General features: G+C 52.3%; 1 protein-coding gene across 2 annotated transcripts; it reads left to right on the top strand.

Annotated features, from left to right (window-relative positions):
* SLC41A1 (solute carrier family 41 member 1) lies at positions 1 to 22,164 on the top strand. 2 transcript variants are annotated; one of them, XM_082461627.1, is made up of 11 exons: positions 1 to 222; positions 2,754 to 3,776; positions 11,138 to 11,245; positions 12,372 to 12,443; positions 13,088 to 13,232; positions 13,371 to 13,517; positions 14,132 to 14,279; positions 15,126 to 15,205; positions 15,720 to 15,854; positions 16,163 to 16,311; positions 19,571 to 22,164. In XM_082461627.1, the coding sequence occupies exons 2-11, from the start codon at positions 3,402 to 3,404 to the stop codon at positions 19,754 to 19,756; spliced, it is 1,545 nt and encodes a 514-aa protein (XP_082317753.1). In that variant the 5' UTR covers positions 1 to 222; positions 2,754 to 3,401; the 3' UTR covers positions 19,757 to 22,164. The 2 variants fall into 2 exon arrangements, with proteins under 2 accessions (XP_082317753.1, XP_082317752.1); XM_082461626.1 differs by lacking the exon at positions 1 to 222 and adding an exon at positions 671 to 1,067.
* Positions 22,165 to 22,486: the final 322 nt, after the last annotated feature.

Genomic DNA, 22,486 nt, shown 5'->3' on the forward strand with positions numbered 1-22,486 from the left:
GGATCAGTGGGTCAGAGGAAGCCAGGCTCCCCTCCGCCCCTACCTCAGGTGCTGCGTGTGGGACCACAGCGGTGAGTCTGACCTCTCTTCCCGCCCCTTTCAAGGCTGGGACTTTATTAAGGCCAGTTCCATCAGGCTGAGCCACGGGCTTGGTGGAATGCGGAATCTGGCGGAAGCGCGAGGAGACTAGCCAGCAGGAGAGGAGCTGTGTCCAAGAACAAGGTAGGGACGGTTCTCTCCGGGAACTAAGCGCGGGGTTAAGAGCACGGGATGGCTGCTTGAGGCCCGGAGGTCAGAGCTGGCTGGCTCCACGGGGAGGTTTCCCAGTCTCCCCGGCTCAAGGAAACATTCAAGATGCAGGGATAGACGTGCACAGGCGCACACGGCTTTAAAGGGTGAGGGAAGGTCCCAGCGCGGCGCGGCGGGCCCGACGGAGGTGGCAAGGCGCCTGGAGCGGGAACCTCGGGCAGCCGGCGGATGGGCGCTGGGACCCGCGAGGCAGCCTCAGGCTCCCGTCACTCCTCGCACTGCGTTTTGCTGGCGCCCCGCCTCCGGGGCTCGAAGCGAAGGAAAGGGGCCAGGCCGAGTCTGAGCCCGCCCCCTCCCCCGCCCCCGATTGGCTGCTGCAGTTGTCCATCCAGAATCTATTTTTGATGGGAGGGGTGCCACCCAGTCTGCCCCAGATCACGTTTGCCCCTAGCAGCCAACCAGTCGGGCCCAAGTACCCGGGCAAGAAGCGATTGGGGGCGAGTGAGCTCGGCCCCACGGTCCCCCGTCCGGGTCCCCCAGCCCCCGCTCGGGAGCGAGGCGGTATATCCTGCCCTCCCTGACCACCTCCCCTTCGTGGAAGCGGAGCGGCGGCCTCGCAGTAACGCAGAGGGGAAATGTAGCGAGCCGGGTGTCGCGGCTGGACGCTCGCCTTGGCTGGGGGTGTAGGGGACACGCCGGAGGCCGAGGAGGACTGCCGAGGAGGAGTGATGAGAAGAGGGGGATACCTGCACCCCCCAAGACCACGGGTCCCTGCTGCCACACGCCAGGCGCCCCCCTTCCTCCCCAGCGAGGGGCAGGTCAGTCCTCTTGGGTCTAGGGGGTGGGTGGCGAGGGCGGGAGACCTGGAGCGCAGCGCATTTGCTGAGTCTGAATCGGGGAGAGGCGGGAGGGCCACCCAGATACCTCTCCCTCCCGGGGTTTGGGGATACTAAGACGGTCTTTTTTGTCCCCTCCTCAGGGCATCCTGGGTCACTTTTGCTTCTTTCATCCCATGGCCTTAGGCCCATCTGAAGTCTCCGTTACTGGAAGGAGTGGGGTGAGGGACTGGCTTCTCTTCCTTCGAGCCCCCCTTTCAGGTTAGGTGACCTGCCAGGAAGACGGGAGGAGGAGGGAGGGTCAAGTTTTAGCGGACTCAGAAACTTTTCTGGCAAGGGACAGTGGACTCTCCCTTGCTCAGAGGTTTCCTCCTGGATCTCTAGTGAGGGTTTTTGAAAGGACCACAGGACAGTGTTTCAGGAGACTGGAAAAGGGAGTCCTGGTGACGTGAGTGACTAGAAAGAAAACAGTTCCTGTGGGCCAGTTACTGGAGTTTGATCCACCCTTTCCCAAACAGGAGTTGACTAATTGTGTGTGTTTGGAATACTTAAGGACCTATTCATCTTTCCTAGGGAAATTCTCTTTAAATTTATTTTTTACTTGTGAGAGCTATTCTGGTGAGCTGGGATAGGGCGGGATCAAGGCCTGGGGATTGCTTTAGGCAAGAAAAGTGGGGCCATTACAGCTAAAGAGACATGCATTTGGGAGCAAGTGCATTTTGGCTTATGTTGCTTTGCTTTTTATTTTGCTTTGTTTTATTTACTTATTTATTTGGATGGTGCTTTTGTTTTTTGTTTTTGTTTTTTAAGAATTCCATTATATCCAACTCTCAGTAACCCTGGGGAACAGGGTGAACCTAGAGAACTGAAATGTGTGCATAATAACCAATAGTTTTACCGTCTTTCCCTTCAAACTGAGATAACACCCTTGTCCTATCTGACAAGCTCACAAGGCCAAGAGCAGGGGGAGAGAAGTAGGAACAGAGGCCTGGATCCAAGTCAGTGTCTGAGCTTTCTGTAACACTGTTGACTCTCAAGGGCAGGAATGGGTAGGCCTCTGGCTCTTGGCCTTGGTCTGGCAGCCTTGCCCCATTGCCCAGGAAGTCCTCCCAGTTGTTGTTTTTTTTTTCCTCAGGGGCTGGGGCTTTTAGGGGTCTGGGGACCTTCACTCAGTGATCAAATTCTCCCTGCTTATTTGCCCTGTGTGACTGTAAACAATCACTTTCTACAGCAGGGTGGCTACAGGGAGCTTGTGACTGAATTTGTAACTGACCCCACTGGGAGACCACACCTTAATGATCTTGGGTTCTTAATGGGCATTGAAGAAGGAATCTCCCCCAGGACATCCCTTCCCATCCCCGGTCGCTGAGAAGGCAATGCCAGGGTCTCCTGCACAGCACCTTCCTAATCCCAGGCTGGCCACATCTCATTGCTGTTGACCAAAGTGGTGGCCCCTGCGAGGCAGTGGGTTGCCTGTTGGGAGCATGGCAGGGATAGTGCCCTCTGGGCATCCAGATGTCACAGGGCAGGAATGGGTGATTTAATGAAAAAAGGCAGGCAAATAGCAAACTCTTTATGCCTGCCTTGTGGGAGGATTCTCCCAGTAGGAGCTGTCCTTTGCTGTATCGTAACATTCTCTTTTTCTTGTCTTCTTTCTTCCTACATAAGGTGTTCCATACAGATTCTTGTGACTTTAAGGACCAGGGATTTGGGAAGGTGCAAGGTCTTTCCAGGAAGGAAGGGCATCTCTGGAAAAAAGGAGAGAGACAGCAGACAGTGCCCTGGGACCAGCAGAGCCCGAGGAGCTGTGGGAAGCTGAAGGAGCCCAACCAGAGGCGGGGGAAGGAGCCACAGCCCCCGGCCGAGGCTGCCTTCTGAAAGATCTGAACTCAAGCTACTTTAATGAAAGAAGGGCCACCTCAGAGGGCACCCCAGACTTAGCTGGGCTCTTCTACTCTGGATGCCCCTTGCTCTGAGAAGCCTGCACTGAGAACCAAAGAAGTTAAGAGGCCAGAGAAGCTTCCCCCAAGCACAGTGCTGGCCAGCTGGGTCAGGCATCTGCACCCCTAGTGGCCAGCTGCAGAGTCTGGTGAGGAGTTTCTTGCTCCCCTCCAGCTCGTGGCTTCAGTGCTTGATGGGGCTGCCTGTTGGTGGATCAGTTTTTGCAGCGCCTGATAGGAGCGGAGAGCCGTGGGAAGAGGTCCCGCGGCGACCAAGCCTGGGTTCGCCCCAAGACTAAGTTCTTTCCCGAGTTAGAAAGGGAGAGAAAGCAAAAAAAGAGAGAAGAGTTCCCCCTTCTCCTCCTCCCTTCCCGTCATGTCCTCTAAGCCGGAGCCGAAGGACGTCCACCAGCTGAACGGGACTGGCCCTACTGCCTCACCCTGCCCTTCAGATGGCCCCGGGCGAGAGCCCTTGGCCGGGACCTCAGAGTTCCTGGGGCCTGATGGGACTGGGGTAGAGGTGGTGGTGATTGAGTCTCGGGCCAACGCCAAGGGGGTTCGGGAGGAGGATGCCCTGCTGGAGAACGGGAGCCAGAGCAATGAAAGTGATGACGTCAGCACCGACCGTGGCCCCGCACCACCCTCCCCGCTCAAGGAGACCTCCTTTTCCATCGGGCTGCAAGTGCTGTTTCCCTTCCTCCTGGCAGGCTTTGGGACTGTGGCTGCCGGCATGGTGCTGGACATCGTACAGGTAGGACCTGGGGAGGGCAGCTCTTGACCCTGAGCCCGGAGCCACCTTTTCCTCCTGGGAAACTGTCTCTTGGAGCTTTTCTTCCACCTCCCTGTCAGAAGCAGCTGCTGCTTCCTGGAGTACTTTTCCCTTTGGATCGTGTCCTTGGCTTCTTCGTCTAGTTACTTTCTACAGAAGCCTTGAGGAAGCTCAGTAGTCCCAGGGAGGTGGTCAGGGCAGTATTGCTTAACAGAAGCAGAATTGGTTCCAGAGCTCAGGCTTGGAAGAGGAGAGATAGAATAGGTTTGTTGCCTGCCATCCCTCCTGGGCATTTCTGCTGAGCCCAGCTCAGTAGGAGACATTTAGATAGGTCTCCTCTTTGTACTTTCTTTTCCCTTTACTTTGGGGTTTCAAGGATGCCCATAGGAGAAAACTCAGTTTCAAGTCTCCCCTTCATCCCCCTGCTGGGCAGGAATTTGTCCAGCTGCCAAGAGGGTCTCAAATTAAGTGGGAAGGTTCTTAAAGGCATTTTGTGTTGCTTGTCTGCCTGTAACCTTGGCAGGATCTTGCTGGGGAATGGGGGTGGGCACATGCTGTCTGATACATGATTCGGGGGGGGGTCGGTGTTGGTGTGATGAGACATAGAAGTGCTAATTATGTGACATATATGGGGACAAAATATAATCTCTCATGGAATCTCTCAGGAGGACATGGAGTTCAGCATCCCCTCTCCTTTTCCCATCCAACCCTACCAACGATGCATGTGGTAATACAGAGAGTCCTGCTGGCAAGTCTCACCATGCCCTTGTCCCAGGAAACAGGGTGGTTGGTTCTAGGTGGTTCTTTCAATGGTGTCTACCTGGACCACTTTGACTTGAGTCCTTAGGAGAACACTGCACCTTTGGTTGCTAATGAGGATGGTGTTTATGTCATTCCTGCTCTCTCCCCTAACTTGTTATCTTGGGGATTGTTCCTCATGTCAGGAGCTAGGAAGGCGGGCTTTGGATTCCTCCCCCTGGTAGCTGCTCTTTCTCCTAGTGCAGTGAGTGGAGGTAATGGGAGGAGGAGAAATGAGACCAGGGTAGCAGTTCTCCACCTCTTCCATCCCTTTCCTGTGGCCTTGGTTTTCATTTTAAGAGCTTTCCAGTTCTGGTTTGGTGCCTCCAAAGGGTATAGAACCAGGATCTGGTGGTGACCTGGAAAGGGGTGGTTTTATTTTCTGGATAGTAAGAACGGTATTGGGGAGCATCTGTTGGACTCTTCTGTGGGCCCATGAGGTAGGAACCATAACCATCTCCATTGTGTAGATAGGGAACCTGTGGCTCAGAGGGATTAGGGAACTTGTCCCTGGTCATCTGACTCAGAACCTATGCCATTAACCTCTATGGCCTTCACCGTGGCCGTGGTTCGCCAATTGGTTAAAGACTCTGGGAGGGGTCTGCTCTCTTTGTCTTTCCCCGAAGAACAGGGTAGACTGGAGTCTGGAACAGCTGGAGTTACATTCTAAAATGAGCAAGAACAAAAGTTCTTAGAGGGCCCCTCCCTCCCCCCATCTCACACACTGAAGAGAGTTCTAGAGGTGGAAAAGACTTCTGACATCTTGCCCGCCTCCACCCCTCACCCATGGTCCTGAGACATTGAGAAACCCAGATAGGGAATCTTTGGAGCCTGACCAATGTGCCCACAGAGGGCCAACATTTGCCCTCAGTGTGGCACCTAGGCTCACCCCAAAGCTAAGGTCCAGTTGGTATGGATGACAATGGCTGGTTTGTCCTTGTCCCCCTCCCCCAGCCTCCTGCCACAGCTGGTCTATAGCAGGCCCTGCAGATGGCTGCAGTGATATCATGGCAGGGGTGGGAGCAGAAAGGTCAGGGACCACAGGGAGATTCTTATTCCATATCTAAGGGGGCGAAAGGGGTGTCTGACAATCTCGGATTCAGGAAAAGCAGGACAATTTCTAAGGATTCACACCGCATTCCCCCTTCACAAGCTAAGATGACCTTCAGTGGGACAGAATCTGGGGCCCTAAGAGGCTGGAGCCATCAGGAGGAGCTGGCTGTAGAGTGTCCCCAGTGTCCCAGAGCAGCTGAGCACAAGGCCGTGTTGGTGCAGATGTCTCCTTGGTCCAGGGCCCCCCCTTTTTTCTCCACTGCTGCAGAAGCCCCAGTCTCTTCCCCAGGCCCATTTCTCTCTCCTCTTATCTGCCCTCCTCTCCACTCAGCCTGTAGAACCAGCCTCTGCAGTGAGATAAGGGGCTGGCGTACTGGCCAAAAGTAGGAAAAGTTTAAGTGGACTGCAGTCTGCTGCGACTTCCCCACCGTGGCTGAACGTTCCCATAGCATTTGGGAAGGAAAGCAGGACTGGGCCCGGTGGTGGAATTGAAGGGGGTTGGGATCTGGGAGCCTCCATGCTGCAGATGCCCTGCCCCACCTCCTGGTTTGGTCCTAGGCGGCTGCAGAGCATCTCACTCCCCTCTTCTGTCAGCCTTTTGAGGGATGGGGGTGGCAGGAGGTGGTGTGCCAGCCTTCACTGGAATCCCCAGCTGTGTTAAAACAGGTGAGACTCCCAGCTCCTTATCCTGACTCACTACTCACTTGCTGAGGATCCCAAGGAAAGGAGACACCCCCTCCCCGAAATACCTCCTCCTCTGGCTTTTCTTTCCTGCTGCGTATACAGAAGAGTCTACAAAGATGAAAGTGGATGGCAAGCGTGGGCTTAGAGAAGTGGAGTGGGAAAGAAGCGTTCCTCTCATGGCTGGCCTGGCCCCGTGGCTGCTGGCATTCCTGGGTAGGACACTCAGGTTCCTCATGTCCACCCCTTTTATCACACTTTGTACAGCCCTCTGTACCCAGGTGCTGCCCTGAGGCCCTCCTCCTTGGACACCTAGAGGATGTCTGCAGGTGATGGGGGAAAGCCTCAGGTGAAGGTTGGGTTTACTCTAATCTAAGCTGACTCAGTCCTCACCCTGAAAGGTAAACTCCAGCCCAACTTCCCAGGTTCTCCCACAGCCTGGTTCTCAGAGCTGCTAAGGATCTTAGTCTTCTTCATGTCCTTGACTCCAGCTTTTCCAGGCTGTGACTTTCTTCCCTGCTGCTGTCTCCCTGGAGGGGAAGAAGGCTCAGGGCAGAACACTCAAAGGCAGGCAGGGGTCTGTCTTTGAGGCCAGAAGAGGTGAGGGATAGAAGAGGCAACATGGAAGTATCAGGATGAAGTAGCAGCAGGGCCACTGAGGTGCGAGACTTAGGGTGATTGCTCTGAATTGGGATTATTTTTAAGTGTGAAGGGAACTGTCTCATCCCTGACCTCCAAAATATCAGGGACCAGTGAGCCCTCACTCCCCTGTATCCACGGACAGAGAAGGAAAGGGAAGAGGAGCTGCATTTCTGAGAAGCAGTGTCGATGTGTTCTGTCCCCACTTCCCGCCAAGTGCTTCCTGGAACGTGCCCTTTTCCACCCCCAGCAGAGCAGGAAGGTGTGGGTGAAGGCTTGGCTGACTGGTCTGACCTCAGGGGCAGGCACTTCCAGCCAGGATGAACAGGATGGGCCTGAATTAGGCCAAAGGAGGAAGGAGAGACACTGTCGGCCCTTGCCCATTCTACCCACTCCTCACCTCAGGGCAGCCTGCTTCCTGGCCTCTCCCAGAGCTGTGTGTGCGTGTGTGTGTGTGTGTGTGTGTGTGTGTGTGTGTTTACATACATGTCAGAGGCTCCCCTGCCTGAGCTGCGTCTTTGAGAGGGTTTTGTGGGTGAAGAAAGTATGTGTGTAGACATTGGCTACTCTGACCCGAGTGCCAGCTCAGGGCATTGCTGGGTAGGGGCGCAGGGGGTGTGAGGTTACAGGCTGTATCCTGGCCGGCCGGGAAGACTTCTGCATAGGGCTGTCATTGCAGCCACTGGCTCTTCTTGCCTGTCTGTCCCGAATCTCATCGCTGCTAAAACCCTATCCCTTCTAGGTCCTTGTGTAGTTGAAGGAGAGGGTGCGTGTGAGCTGGGAGACGCAGGGATTTGGGAGTATTTATAGTGGCAGCTGGAGGGGCTTAGCTGAGCTTCATACATTTTTTTTCTTAATCGTAAAGACAAACAATATACCTTGCAAACAATTAAGAAAATATTGCTGGCATACTCTTGGAGTATTTCTTTCCGGGCTCCTTCACTCTGCCGATAAGTACACATATTTCACATATGCCTACCTGGAGATCGAAGCTTTTCGCAGAGCCTGTGGCTTGGAAGCTGGGAGGGGCAGGTGTTATGCAGTGAGGAGGGGATACGAGGCTGGGCTCTGAGCGGAGCTTCCAAACCACCCTTATGGGTCAGCCACCCTTATGAGGGGCGGGGAGGGGAGCAGAGAGAATTCTTCGTCTCTGGAGCTGCGTGTCCAGTTGAGGTGAGGGAGGAGGAGGCAGAGCTGAGCAAGGCCTTGCCTGCTGGGAGCTGGCGCCCCAGAGCTATGTGCTGGCCTTGTCCAAGAGCAACAGTCCCCGAGTTCCTCCAGCGTAGACAGGGCTCACTGGGGCTGCCTTCTCTTTGGGGGCCCAGGGATGAAAAGGGATTTGCATCCCTCCTGGCTCTTCCTGTGGGTGCCTGAAAGCTCAGCAACTATGGCTGGGGGACAGGGGGTTTCTTTCCTATCCTTAGTTTTCAGAAAGAAAACCCCTAAAAAAGTCCTGCGCCTTCCACCAGTGAGGAGCTAGGCCAGGAGCTCAGGTACAGATACGCTCCAGCCCTAGTGAGATGAGCCCTTCCCCTGGGTCCTGGAAGGGACTCCCCCTGCCATCAGCACCCCACACACACCCACAAAAAGAACTCTGACAAGAAAGAGAGGTCCTTGCCTTTATAGGACTCCCCAGTGTCCAGCCTCCCCTGGACTCTAATCCTGGCCTTAGCCCCCTCTGATTTCCATGCTCCTCTTTTTTTTTTTTTTTTTAACTGTGGTAACAAACACATAAAATGTATCATCTTAACCATTTTTAATGTACAGTTCAATGCTGTGAAGTATGTTCACATTGTTGTAAAACAGATCTCCAGAACTTTTTTATCTTGCAAAACTGAAACTCTACACCCATTAAACATTAACTTCCCTTTTCCCCCTCCTCCTAGCCCCCGGTAACCACCATGCTACTTCTATTTCTAGGAATTTGAATACTTTAGATACCTCATATAAGTGGAATCATATAATATTTGTCTTTTTGTGACTGGCTTATTTCACTTAATATAATGTCCTTAAGGTTCATCCATGTTGTTGCATGTAACAGGATTTCCTTCCTTTTAGGGCTGAATAATATTCCCTTGTTATAGACCATGTTTTGTTTATTCATTCATCTGTCAGTGGACACTTGGGTTGCTTCTACCTCTTGGCTATTGTGAATAATGTTGCTATGAACATGGATGTGCAGATATCTCTTTGAGACCCTGCTTTAAGTTATTTTGGGTATATACCAGACGTGAGATTGCTGGATCATATAGTAGTTCTCTTCTTAATTTTTTAAGGAACCGCCATATTGTTTTCCATAGTGGTTGTACGATTTTACATTCCATCAACAGTGCACAAGTGTTCCAGTTTCTCCACATCCTCACCAACACTTGTTATTTTCTATTTTGTTTTGTTTTTTAATAGCTGCCATCCTAATGAGTATGAGGTGATATCTTATTGTGGGTTTGATTTGCAGCCTTGCTCATCATTAACTATAGAGTTGTCAGTGCTGGAATTGCCTTTAGGGACCATCTGATCTGGTCCCTGAAGTGTACCTTTTATAGTCAAGAGCTCAAGGCCCTTATAACTTGTCTAAGGTACCCCTGCTGGTCTCTGTGGGAGGATATTGGGGACAGAGCATGAGGCCCATCCTTGTGGTCTCTTGTGGGAGACCCAAGACTCTCAGTCCACTGCCTTTGCTCATTAGAGCACTTTGCCTCAGTTTCAACTGCAACTAAAGTAGCTTTCAAATAACCAATCCTGGCTCCTACATTTTTCCTTCTTAGCACTAAGGAGTGCAGTGCTCTCTGAACCTCAGTTTCCTCATTTACAAAGTGGGATAAAAATAGCTCCTACCTCACTGGGTTGTTGATAGGATATAATGAGAAAATGCACATAGAGCCTTAGCCTGGCACATGGTGCAGACTTAGAAGATGTTAGCTGAAGAAATAGGTAGGAGAGCCAGGCCTGATGGTCTCAGGGCTGGAATCCGTGTCTCCTGCCTCCCAGTCCAGTGCTCTTCCTTGCAGGGGTACACTCCCCTTTCCTAACTGAGAGATTGGGGCAGGTCTGTAGGGTGAGAGAATGCAGAGGAGGAATGAAAAACCTCTTGCAGACCAGCACTCTGAGGTTTGGGGGCCACGGTCTTAATTCAGAGCCTGTTCTAAAGGAGAGCTGCTGTGGCTGAGGCCCAGAGCCCTTGGAGATAGATAGAAACCAAACAAACTCTCTAATCTCCTCAACCCCAGCCCCCTGGAGCCCGGTGCTCAACAGCTGAGACAACACCGCTCAAGGCTGAGGCCACAGAGAAACCAGACTGAAGGCAATTTGAAGGGAGATCGCAAAGGAGTTCTGGGGTGTAAGCCAGCCCCAGGGTGACTCAGCTGTGTGGGTCCCTGCCGTCTTCTCCCCCAGCTCCACAAAGCAGGCAGAAGAAGCAGAGACGGGCTAGGGCCTCCTGACTGGAAGGGACCCTCTACGTCTCCCCTGTTCTGGGTGGCAGGAGCGGGGGCTTTGTTGTTTGGAGTACCATGGACTTGGTTTGCTTCCAGGGTTCCTGGAGGAAAGGCGTCTGACGTGCTCACTCCCTGCTGATTCCATTTCCTCCTCAAGCCCCTGCTCCCAGACTATGCAGTTGTAACCGAACAAGGGCTCGTGTGCACACGACACAAAAAGCCAAACTCTGACAGCAGGTTTGCAGCAAAGTAAAGGCTTACTGCAGGGCACCAAGCAAGGGGGTGGGAGAAAAGCCTCAGATCCACTCCCACTTGGTCTCTGAGTGAGGGGGATTTAAAGGGGAAGAACAAAGAAGCTGGGGTTAATCATCATCTTGTGACATTTCTTAATTGTACTTTTGGGACTCAGGATGCCTACTGTTTAAGAGTCTATGGTCTGGTGGTCCATGACCCAGGGTCTGTTAGCTCATTTTGACCTAGAGAAACAGCCTGAGTCTGTACGTTAACTACGTTATGATTGACCTCAGCAATCTTAGTCATCTGACTCTGGCTAATTGGTGTTCATTTAGCACAGGATTGAGGTCAGAAGGGACAAGAAAGGGATTAAAGTTTTGGATAAAGACATTAATCATAACCTTGGAACAGGAACTCGCTTTTAGGGGGACTCAGTTTCACGTTCAACCTCGAAGCCAGCCCTTTGGGGCCCTGAAATGCCTGGGTTCTGTTTTCACCTTGCAGCACTGGGAAGTCTTCCAGAAAGTGACAGAGGTCTTCATCCTGGTGCCTGCGCTGCTGGGGCTTAAGGGGAACCTGGAAATGACCCTGGCATCAAGGCTTTCCACCGCAGTGAGTGTCCTGGCTGGGAGGAATGGGGCACACAGAGGAGTCCGGGGCAGCACAGAGCCTGACTAGGAGATCACCACAGGCCTTTCTCAACTGCCCAGGTCTGCAGTGTGGGTCTGGGGTGGAAAGGAGTAGGGAGACCCCAGGCTGGTTGTCCTGCTCCTGGGCAGGAGCTCCCTGCCCAGAGTGGTTCCCAGGCTCGGTTTCTGGATGTCCCAGCCATCCTTGGACTCTTGCCCCACCCCCTGCTTCGCAACCCGCCTCGTGACTGTTTGTGCAGCTGTGACAGGCGAGCATCATGCTGGTCCCTCCACCTGCACAGATGGGGGCCTCCTCTGATCTCCAGCCCTACTCTGCAGCTGGGCAGGAGCAGAGCCAGGCCTTCCCAGCCCCCCTCCCATCCCATTCCCCTTCCCCCATGGCAGGCTGCTCTTCTGTAAGGGAAGAGATGAAGAGGGGCAGCTCATCACTCCCACCTCCCCAAACTCTTAGATCGGCCGTCATGGTTCGGAGACTGAACCAGATACAGGCCCCATGGGGTGGGAGGCAGGAAGCAGTAAAACTCAGGAGGCCAGGGGAGCCAAGTGGCAGGGGTGTCCCTGCGTGGCCATGAGCCTGGAGAAGGCAGCAGAGAGAAGTGACAGCCAGCCTAGCCCTCCCCAACTTGCCCTCCTGGCCTATTCCCATGCCACCTCACTCCTTCCCAGACACTCTCGTGGCCTCCGTCCTGCACCAGCAGCTGACCTTTCTTCCCTAAGATGGCAAGCTGGCTTCAGAGCCAGGGAAGGATCAGGTCATTCTAACCCATGTGGGAATGAGCTGCCCAGGTGAGCAGGGCAGAGCATGGAATCGGCCTCTGCTCAGTGGCTGTCCTGAGAGGAGGGGAGAAGAGGAGGCTGCCTTGGGAGCCCCCTTCCCATCCCCAGCCAGAGGCAGGAGCTCAAGGCTCTTCTGCTCCTTCCCTCTCACCCCAGCCCCTCGACCCTGCTTCACTTTCCCTGGGGGTCATGTCCTGGTCCCAGAATCTTAGGTCACATGCACTACCTGCTGATCCAGGCAAGGTCCTAATGGATGGAGCTGCAGGCCTTTTCCAGCCTGGAGCTCCAGACCCTTGTCCTCCCTCTCCCAGGCCAACATCGGGCACATGGACACACCCAAGGAGCTCTGGCGGATGATCACTGGGAATATGGCCCTCATCCAGGTAAGAGAGCAGGGACCAGAGACGGTGGGGCTAAGCTTCCTCCCTGGTCAGGAATTTGAAAGGCTTAAGTCAGCCCCTGCCGGCTCCTGAGTAAAGCTCCAGCATCCTGCTGAGCTGGCTTCTCCCAAAGGGACTCCAGGAGGTAACCAGGTTTCCCAGGAAAACAGCCAAGATGGGGGGAACCCCAGTATCTACAGTGTCAGTTCTTGGCTTCCAGTGGTGCAGAGGGCTTGTGTCCCCACAGATCAGACTCAGGAGGAGACTCAGGAGTGCTGAAGGTCCTTGACTGCTGTTGTCCCATCCCCCCATGAGGCCACACAGGTTCCGAACTGGGAGTCTTCCCCATTGAGTCCCAGGCCTTGTGTCTGGACTGAAGTCTCAGGCTCTATTGAACCTCCCCCAATCCCCAGAGGAACACTCATTCAGCCAGTAACATGTCCTGGGTTCCTGCAGGGTGCACTACCCAGTACTGGTGTCTGGTGTGAAACTAAATAAACAAAGACATCATTCCAGCCTGGGAGGACTGGACAGGCCAGCCCCGCCTGCCTCCTGGGGCTGCTGAGGGCAGGAAGAGGTCTGGCTAAGTGCTCAGTGACCTCAGCTAAGACGCGCTCTGCTCTCCGAGTTACCACTCCCCTCCTCAGGTGCAGGCCACGGTGGTGGGCTTCCTGGCGTCCATCGCAGCCGTCGTCTTTGGCTGGATCCCTGACGGCCACTTCAGTATCCCACATGCCTTCCTGCTCTGTGCCAGCAGCGTGGCCACGGCCTTCATTGCCTCCCTGGTACTGGGTAAGGAAGGGAAGGGAGGGGCGGGGGAGTAGGAAGGGCTGCCCCAGAGGTGTCAACTAAACCTTCAATCTGTCTTTTTGTTGGTTGCTACCCCATTATCTCTTCTTACCCTGCCTGGCCCCTCTCCTTCCTCCCCAGGCGTGATCATGGTTGGAGTCATCATTGGCTCTCGCAAGATTGGAATCAACCCAGACAATGTGGCCACGCCCATTGCTGCCAGCCTGGGAGACCTCATCACCTTGGCACTGCTCTCAGGCATCAGCTGGGGACTCTACCTGGAGCAGGGTGAGGCTGAGGCAATCAAGGGTGTGACCAGGGTGGACTCCTGGGTGGGATTGGGAGAGATGGTAGTGGGTTTGCACATGTGTAAGGATTTCTTCTATGTTCTTAACTATTTGGTTGGAGCACAGTTTGTAATAACTCCCTGCCTTAGAGAGATGAGGCTAAGTACTTATCTCAGATTCATGCAGGCAGCAGGAGCAGGGGTGAAAGTATTTGAGAAATATGCTTGGTGCTGTATATTCTTACTTATCTTGGAGGGGTAAGGGGGCAAGGGCAAAGGAAAGGAACTGAAGGCTGGAATCTGCTTGCAAAATGAAGAAGAGGAGGGGAGATAGGGATTTCTGGGGAATCAAAGCAAGAAACCTAGGATCTGGTCTGTGCCCCTAATAAGTTCAATGTCTGAGGAGGTTTCACCTTGGTTTCCTTATCTACAAATGGAAAAGGCTGGCCCCATCTCCCTCCCGGGTTTACAGTGAGCATCAGATGAGGTAATATATTTACTGGCATTTAGTGTGGTGTTACTGTTGATCTGTTGGGGCATTTGCAGGCTGAGCTAAGGGGAGGCTGGGAGCAGGGAGCTACATTGCTCACCTCCCTCCCATCTCTGCCTCTCTCAGATGTCTGGCAATATATCTACCCCCTGGTGTGTGCCTTCTTCATGGCCCTGCTGCCTGTCTGGGTGGTGCTGGCTCGACGGAGCCCAGCCACAAGGGAGGTGTTGTACTCAGGCTGGGAGCCTGTCATCATTGCCATGGCCATCAGCAGGTAGGCTCAGGCCCTTGATGCCCACCCTCCCCCTCCCCCCTCCCTTCCACAGACTCGATTTTAAGCCCCGGAAAGAGGAAGTGTGGCACAGACCCTAGAAATGCCTTCAACAGTGGATCAGTTACATGTCCTTCCGTAGCAAGTGACAGAAGCCATCTGAAATGGGTTTCATTAGAAAGCAGAACACATTGGCTTAGAGAACTAAAGAGGCACAGCTGGATTCAGGGACATAAATGATATCATTAGGGCCCCAGTATTCTCCATGTCTCAGCTCTGCTTTTCTCTGTGTTGGCCTGCAGCTTCAGGTTTGCACTTCCTTACGCTTACTAATTCCAGCAGGGATTCTTTCTGTCAACAATTCTGCAGAGTCCCATTATAGAATGTCATTGGCTGTCAGCCAGTCATGTGGCTATCCCTGAACCAATCACTGTGGCCTTAGGGATGTGCTGCTCTGATTGGATGGGCCTGGGGCCTCGCCATCATTGGAGCAGTGTCACTCGAACCACAGTGACTGAGTTTGAGAGAGGTGGTTCCCTGAGGAAAAGCCCAGCACTGTTACCAGAAGGGGAAATCACACTGAGCAGGCAGAACAGCAGGCGGCTCCTCTAGCCAACTTGGGAGGTGGGTAAAGGAGACAGCTGCCTGCCCCAGCTTGCTCGGGGTGCTGTGCCAGCGTGTATGTCAGGAGCATCAGCTGGTCTGGCAAGGGGAGGCGAGGACTGGAAGGACAAGGGGCTCCTGGGAGCCACCTTGCTGCCCACGTCCAGATGGACCTGTACCTCTCATCCCGGGGACCGGAACAGAAGCCTTCACTGGTCTTTGTGTCTTGTCTTTGTGTCTGTGTAGTGTGGGAGGCCTCATCTTGGACAAGACTGTCTCAGACCCCAACTTTGCAGGAATGGCTGTCTTCACACCTGTGATTAATGGTGAGGTCTCGGCATTAGCTGCCTAGGGGAAAGAAGAGGGCGGGATCAGAGGATTTGGGGGGCTCTGTATCACTCAGGGTTCTAGCAGGCAAGAGAGTCCAGCTCAGATAGTTCACGACTTGAACTGCTACTTGAAACTGGTTACTGGAACCAGCGCATGAGCATTGGATGCCTGGGACCACGCAGAGCTTTGGAGAGGGGCTGAGCCAGGCAGGGCCTTGTCCCCTCGGCTATGTCTGACCGCAGGTGTACACTCTGCATTGATGGAGAAGGCAGGCTCCCTGAGTCTGCAGATCCACCTGTGTCCCTCCCTGCACTCTCAGCCGTGTTAGGAGTATGGGGGACTGCCACATCTCCATAGCATGGAGGATGGGAGGAGCCTGGAAGACTCCCTGGAAGGAAGGGTGTCTTTGTCTTCCTTCTTAGTGTCTCACTCTTTTCCTGGGGTCTGGTGAATGGGTCATGCCCTCCCCACTCCCCACCCCCACGTCTCAGGTCTTATGTGTCTCCGCAGGTGTTGGGGGCAATCTGGTGGCTGTGCAGGCCAGCCGCATCTCCACCTTCCTCCACATGAACGGGATGCCAGGCGAGAACTCTGGGCAAGCCCCTCGCCGCTGCCCCAGCCCTTGTACCACCTTCTTCAGTCCCGGTAATGCCAGAGTCCCCACCTCCTAGGTTCACTCCATCACTTCAGAAACAGCTGGGGCCTGCATATGTAGGTTCTCCTTCACTGTTGGGCTGTATGTACCAGCTGTTCTGGAGGGCAGAGCCCAGGCAGGAAGGCTCTCCTTTCCTGGGACACCCTGAGGGATGGGGACCATGGGATGGAGACAGAGAGATAGTCAGCTGTCTGCTGCCCTGGAGTGTAGTGTGGCACCTCCTGACTTTGAAAGGTCCCTTGGAGCCAGTTCTCCTCCTCCCCTCCTCCTCCTCACACCATCTCTCCCCTGGTCCCAGATGTGAATTCTCGCTCGGCCCGGGTCCTCTTTCTCCTCGTGGTCCCAGGACACCTGGTGTTCCTCTACACCATCAGCTGTATGCAGGGCGGGCACACCACTCTCACACTCATCTTCATCATCTTCTACATGACAGCTGCACTGCTCCAGGTACGGACTGGCAGGGGCACAGGGGCAGGGGGCCAGGGCTGCCCTGCAGGGATGGGAAGGGAGGTCCAGGCTTGGCCCAGAAAGAGTCTTCCAACTCTTTCTCTGTGACTGTGTGGCCAGTAAACACTGGACAGGGGCTCAGGAGAACAGGCTGTAGTTCCAGCAAAGTCACTACCATGCTGTGTGACTTTTGCTCAGTTGTTTTACTTCTCTGAGCCTCAATGATACATTTGTAAATTGAGAGGAGTGGACCAGAGGTGGTGGACTTCAGGCAGGTGCCACCCCCACTAGCCTGGCCACAGAGCTCCATGTGGCTCTGTTCACATGCTGGGGTTCCTTGGGAGATTTCATTTGAATAAAGGGTTTCACAGCTTGAAAACGTGTCAAAACCACTGCACTAGATAATCTGTTGGATCCCATCCAGCCTTGCCATTCTGTAATACTAGGATGCTTTCTCCCTGGCTTTGTATTACCTTTTTTTCAACTTTTTGTTTTGAAATAATTATATATTCTCAAGAAGTTGCCCCTCGAAATGTAGAGAGATCCCATGTACTGATCACCCAGTTCCCTGCAGTGGTAACATCTTGCATAATTATAGCACAACATCAAAACCAGGAAATCAGTGTTGGTACAATGCACAAAGCTATTCAGATTGCACCAGTTTTACATGCACTCGTATGTGTGTGTGTGTGTGTGGTTCTATGCAATTCTATCACATGTGCATTCATGTAACCACCACCACAGTCGAGATACAGAACAGTTCCATCACCACAAGCCTCCCTCATGCAACCCCTTTATAGCCAAACTCACCCTTAGTATCACATTTTCAATTTCTACAGATTTGCTTTTCGAATAGGTAATAACAGTCACATAGTTCAAAAAATGTGTAAGGTTCATAGTGAAACCTCAGTGAAAAGTCTTTTCTCCCCTTTTTCCAGCCATCCAGTTCTGTTCCTCACAGGCCATTGGTGTTATCTATTTCTTTTTTTTTTTTTTGAAGTATAGTTGATTTACAGTGTTGTGTTAGTTTCTGATGTACAGCAAAGTGACTCAGTTTTACATATATATATATATATATATAAGAATATATATATATATTCTTTTCCATTATGGTTTATTACAAGATATTGAATATAGTTCCCTATGCTATACAGTAGGACCTTGTTGTTTATCTATATCTGTTTCTTATGTATCCTTCAAGTTTATTCTATATTTATGCAAGCAAACATACATATTTTTCTTATTTCCCTCCTTTTTTTTTAACACACATATAGCACACTATACATGCTGTCCACACCCTGCTTTTTTCACTTAACAATTTATCTTAGAGATCATTCCACACCCATATGTGAAGAGCAGAACACCCTGATTTTTATGGCTGCATTCTCTTCTGTTGTATAGACGTGCCATAGTTTCATTTAACCAGTCCCCTATTGGTAAGCCCTTATCCATAACTCCAACCCCTCATCCCCAGCTTTAGAAATGTTGTGTGTTAGGACATCTTAGCAAGGGCTGGGCCAACCACATGCAGTTTCCCCGCAGCAGTTACCCAACTTGCCACATTCCATTGTGAGTTGGGGTGAAGCACACTCGGTGGGAAAAGGGAAGGTGTATGTGCCGAGGGTCTGTGGCTGGAGGGTAGCCCTTGGCCACGTCGGGAAGGATGAGCCCGGCTTCATTCCCCATTGTGAACACGCTGGGGGACACTCTCACCTCTGCTGTCTTCTCTAGCCTGTGCAGGGCGGGAGCATGGCACTTGATCCCCTCTAAAGGTTCTTCCTGATCCCCTCGCCGCCCCCTCCCAGCCATATGTCCCAGGGCCTGCTCGGGAGGCTGGAATATGGGGACAGCTGCTGCCATTCCCTTCGTGGGACACGTCCCGAAGTCCTTCTGGCCACGCTCTTTATTTGGGATGCTTCTGCAGCTGCTGGCAAGGGTGTGAAGTTATGGGGGGCTGGCCCTCACCCAGGGCTGGGGCCAGGGCCATAGGAGTCCAAAGCAGCTGTGTGTGGGGCAAGGTGGAACGTGAAGGTGCTGGAACTATAACCTCTGGCTTCCTTGGAGAGAAGACAGGAGAGCAACCAAGTTTGCCTAAAAATAGGCATCACTTCTGGCTTCTGGATCCCCCAGTGGCCCTGGTTCCAGCATCTGAGCCCCTCAGGGAAGAATTTGCATACCACAGTATTTACAAAGTACAGTCAGGAGTAAAACCTCCCAAATGACTGTGTTGGAGCTTTACCGTTAGAAACCGTTTCATTCTCACACAGATGCAGTCATTTGGGGATCCCCAAATGTCAGGAATCATGCAGACTATATAAAAGATGCAGGCCAGCCCACTCCACCAGAATATTTTAGACCGAGTTCATCACCAACTTAAAAGTGCATGTGAATCTTGTTAAAATGCAGATTCCGATTTAGGAGATCCAGCGTGAGGCCTGAGATTGCATTTTTCAGAAGCTCCCAGCTGTTGTTGATGCTACTGGTCCTGGGCCCACTAGCAAGGTTCTAATCTAGATCATTCTTAATTTTCTGTAGTAATGGAAGAAAAGCAAGGGCACAGATAAATCAAAGCAGCAGATAATCCAAAACGTCTTTTGAATTGGTATGCACTGTCTGCTTTGTATTTAGCCGACTTATTCTTAATTCTGTTTTGCTAGGACTAATGTTAAAATAAACTTGCATTCTCTGAGCTCACAACAGCAGAATGGGAAGGGTCAGGAGGAAGGCAGCTTGGGATAATCAACTGTTACTCAGACAGCTGTGCCGGCAGCAGCCTCAAACGCTGTCCTTATTCCACTCTGCTCTGAGGACAAATCCCTGTATGAAAATCAAACTCCAACCCCCAGCCCCCTGCCTGGCTCCCAAAGAAGCCAACATGGCAAGAACTGGAGTGACCTGAGGATAGGATGACCCAGAATTAGAGGCAAGAGGGCTGAATTCCTGCAAGCAGTAGGATGTCGATTAGGAAGCCTCTTGTTTGGTAAATTTAGGAGCAGAATGTAATGCTGATGTGGGTGACTCCAGGGAGTAGGGGCATCTTCCTTCCCAAAGAACTCGAATTACTCCTGTCATCTGTTCAAGGTGGTCACTGTGGAGGGAAGGAACATAGAGGGGTTGCTGGGGCGGAGAGATGAGCTGTCCCAGCTTAAGGACTGTGGAGAGCCAAGCCTTGTGATGCAATGAATGGGTTGATCGTGTGGGCTCTGTCTCCCCCTGGAGAGAGGGGATGGCTGCAGGCTGGGCCCTTCTGTTTCTCCAGGTGCTGATTCTCCTGTACATCGCAGACTGGATGGTGCACTGGATGTGGGGCCGGGGCCTGGACCCGGACAACTTCTCCATCCCGTACTTGACAGCCCTGGGGGACCTGCTCGGCACTGGGCTCCTAGCACTCAGCTTCCATGTCCTCTGGCTCATTGGGGACCGAGACACGGATGTCGGGGACTAAGCCTGGTCACTCAGCCTTCTCTCCACCTCTCTGCACTTTCTGTGTGAAATTTTTTTTGGTTTCTCTTCCCCCACCCCACCCCACTCGACACTCCCACCTCTTTCTAGGACTTCACTTTGATACCGAATTCTCATTATTTTCAATGGGAATTTTTATACATTGAGCCAAGTTTGTAGAGCAAGAATTCAGGCAGGACAGATGGACTGAGATGAATAGTACAAGTAGATTTTTGAGACAATCACCAAGTGCAATTTCATGGTGGGTGCCTCCAGGTGAAGTGGATTGGGGAAGGGGTTTCCATCTGGGATCTGGGGACGTTTGGTTTAGCTTTAGCAAACTCAGCCTCTGTGAGTGGGCTCTGGTTTTGGGGGTTTGTCTTTGTTTTCTTTTTTTCTTTTCGGTTGAACAGAGGGATAAATGTCACTCTCCCTTCCCCTCCCACACACACATACTTTTTCTAGAAATGGACCAACTTCAAAGCACTAAGCAGGAGACAGCTGCTCTGGCCCCAAATAATCCTAGCCCTATTCTCTACCCTGCTCTCAAAAAGAATGAGGTGAACTCCTTAAATTGTGTACGTGCTCCTTACCCGATTGCCTGATAAATACCACCAACCCCTCCCTTTGATCTTTTTTCCAATTGATTGTCTCATCCAGGAAGAAATGAGCAGTGGCCTGGTCTCCCTGTTGACCCATGTCAACCCATAGTTTGCCAAGATCTACATCCTCCCTGGGCCCAGAGAACTGATTATCTCTGTTCAACCTTTATCTCTAATTGTTTCCAAGCACGACCTTTCCCAGAGCTTGCCGGGTTGGGTTCCAAGATTAGGGACGGAGAATGGGTATGTGGAAAATGGTTGGGAGGTTGAGGGCAACCAGGGGTGTTTCACTGCTGCTGTCTCTCCTGAAGACATAATCACGTGGTCACCTTAGACCCTGTCGCTTCCTGAAATCACTCATTCTTTCATGCCATGGAGGTCAGTTTTCCTCTCTCTTGGCTTCTGCCCACATTCATCATTCATTCACTCATTCATTCATTCATTCATTCATTTATTCAGCAAATACACAGCCTCCCCAAGAGGAGCTCATCTGCAGGCACGGTCTGAAACATTTGTTGAGCGCTATTTATTGAGTGCCTACTACGTGTTAGGTCCTGTTTGCACAGGCACTGACTAGCCAGCGGTAAGGGAAACACAGTTCTAACCTCGCCTCGTTCCTAGATATAAAGGCCATGTGCCCTTTTCAATCTGGCAGAGAAAGTTTCCTCGCTGTATTTCCATCTTTGTCACCGAGCCAGGTTCCGCCTCTAGATTCCACTCCTAGATCCCACTTCTGCACAACACTGACCACAGCTAGAGCCCCTAGCCCCATTGCTCAGCCACTGTTGATTTCCCTAAACTCCCCTTACCCTCCCTTCCCTCCATCTCCTCACCAGCCACCCAAAAGAGGATTCAGAACTAGAAGGCTGGATATCAACTGACTGCTTCCACTTTTCTCTGCCCAGCACAAGACTGGGAGAACACTGGAATCTCTGCATCTTCCCCACACGTTTCCGTGAACAGATCAGGATTCTGTTGTCCACACTCACATGTGTACAAATCTGGGCATTTGGATGCAGGTTTTTTCTAGCCTGTCTATCCACAGCTTCCCCTTAAGCCCTCCCCTCTGTAGCCTGAAGGGCCCATCTCCAGGGGAAGACTAGGCAGTGACCCTGACTCTTACCACTACGATGCTTCATCCCAGGAACTTGCCCTTTACCGCCAGAGACTTTTCTCTCCCTCCATTTCCACCCAGGCCACCTTCCAGAGCCTAGAACCTTAGAATTGGAATCGTAGAGGTTATCTAGCTGGGGTTGTGTCCAGCAGAGTTTATTAACACCAGCCTGGCCTTGTTCCTGCTCTTCCTCAGGCCTTCTTTCGTCTTGTCCTCCACCTCCAAACCCATTTGCACACAGACTCTTGTACAGGCACCAAAACCAACTCCTCCGCCCCTGAGGCTGTGCCCCTGTGGTCTGCAGTCACCCCTGCCCCAGTCACCCCCCACCCCTTCCTCATCTCTGGAGTTCAGCCAGGCTGCCCTGGGGGATTCCGGAGTGTCCTTGGCCACAAAAGCAAGAAGGTAGGCGTGCCCCAAGCCCTGCGTGTGTGAGCAGAGGGAGGACTGCGGGGTGAGAGGGAAAGAAGATGAACTTCATGACTTGCGTGGAAGATCCATTTCTTTTCCCCCGATTGCACAAACTGCATGGACTTTTGGCCCGGCTGTGAGGAGCAACATTGGTTTACTCTTATATCCTTAAAAAGTTACAGAACTGTGTCCTAGGACAATTATTTATAGTGACTATAACTGAATTGACAAATGTCAACGTAACTGATAAATTATATTTGGTAAAATAAAGAGGACGTTTATTTAGGTGGCTGGTGGTTCCTGTGTGTCTCATCAAAAAGCAGCTTCCACTGTTTCTTTGGGCCCCCTCTGTAGTCCACCCCCTCCTCGCACAGAAGTGGAGAGGGGCCAGAGTGCGACGAGAAGTATCTCTTAAATGCGGAGATGCGTGATAGAAAACATCAGCCATTTATTGAGAAGCAATCAGTGCTGCTCTGGGACATATTCCAGAAGCCTTACTCTGTCCTTGCTCTCCACACACTGACTCAGCCTCGGTTGGGGTATTGTGCAAAGGGTGCAAGCACCTATGGGTTAAGATTCCTTCCCGCCAGAGGTTTATAATCTGCTT

This window comes from Balaenoptera physalus, assembly GCF_965194825.1.
Source record: "Balaenoptera physalus genome assembly, chromosome: 1".
NCBI classification, from domain to species: domain Eukaryota; kingdom Metazoa; phylum Chordata; class Mammalia; order Artiodactyla; family Balaenopteridae; genus Balaenoptera; species Balaenoptera physalus.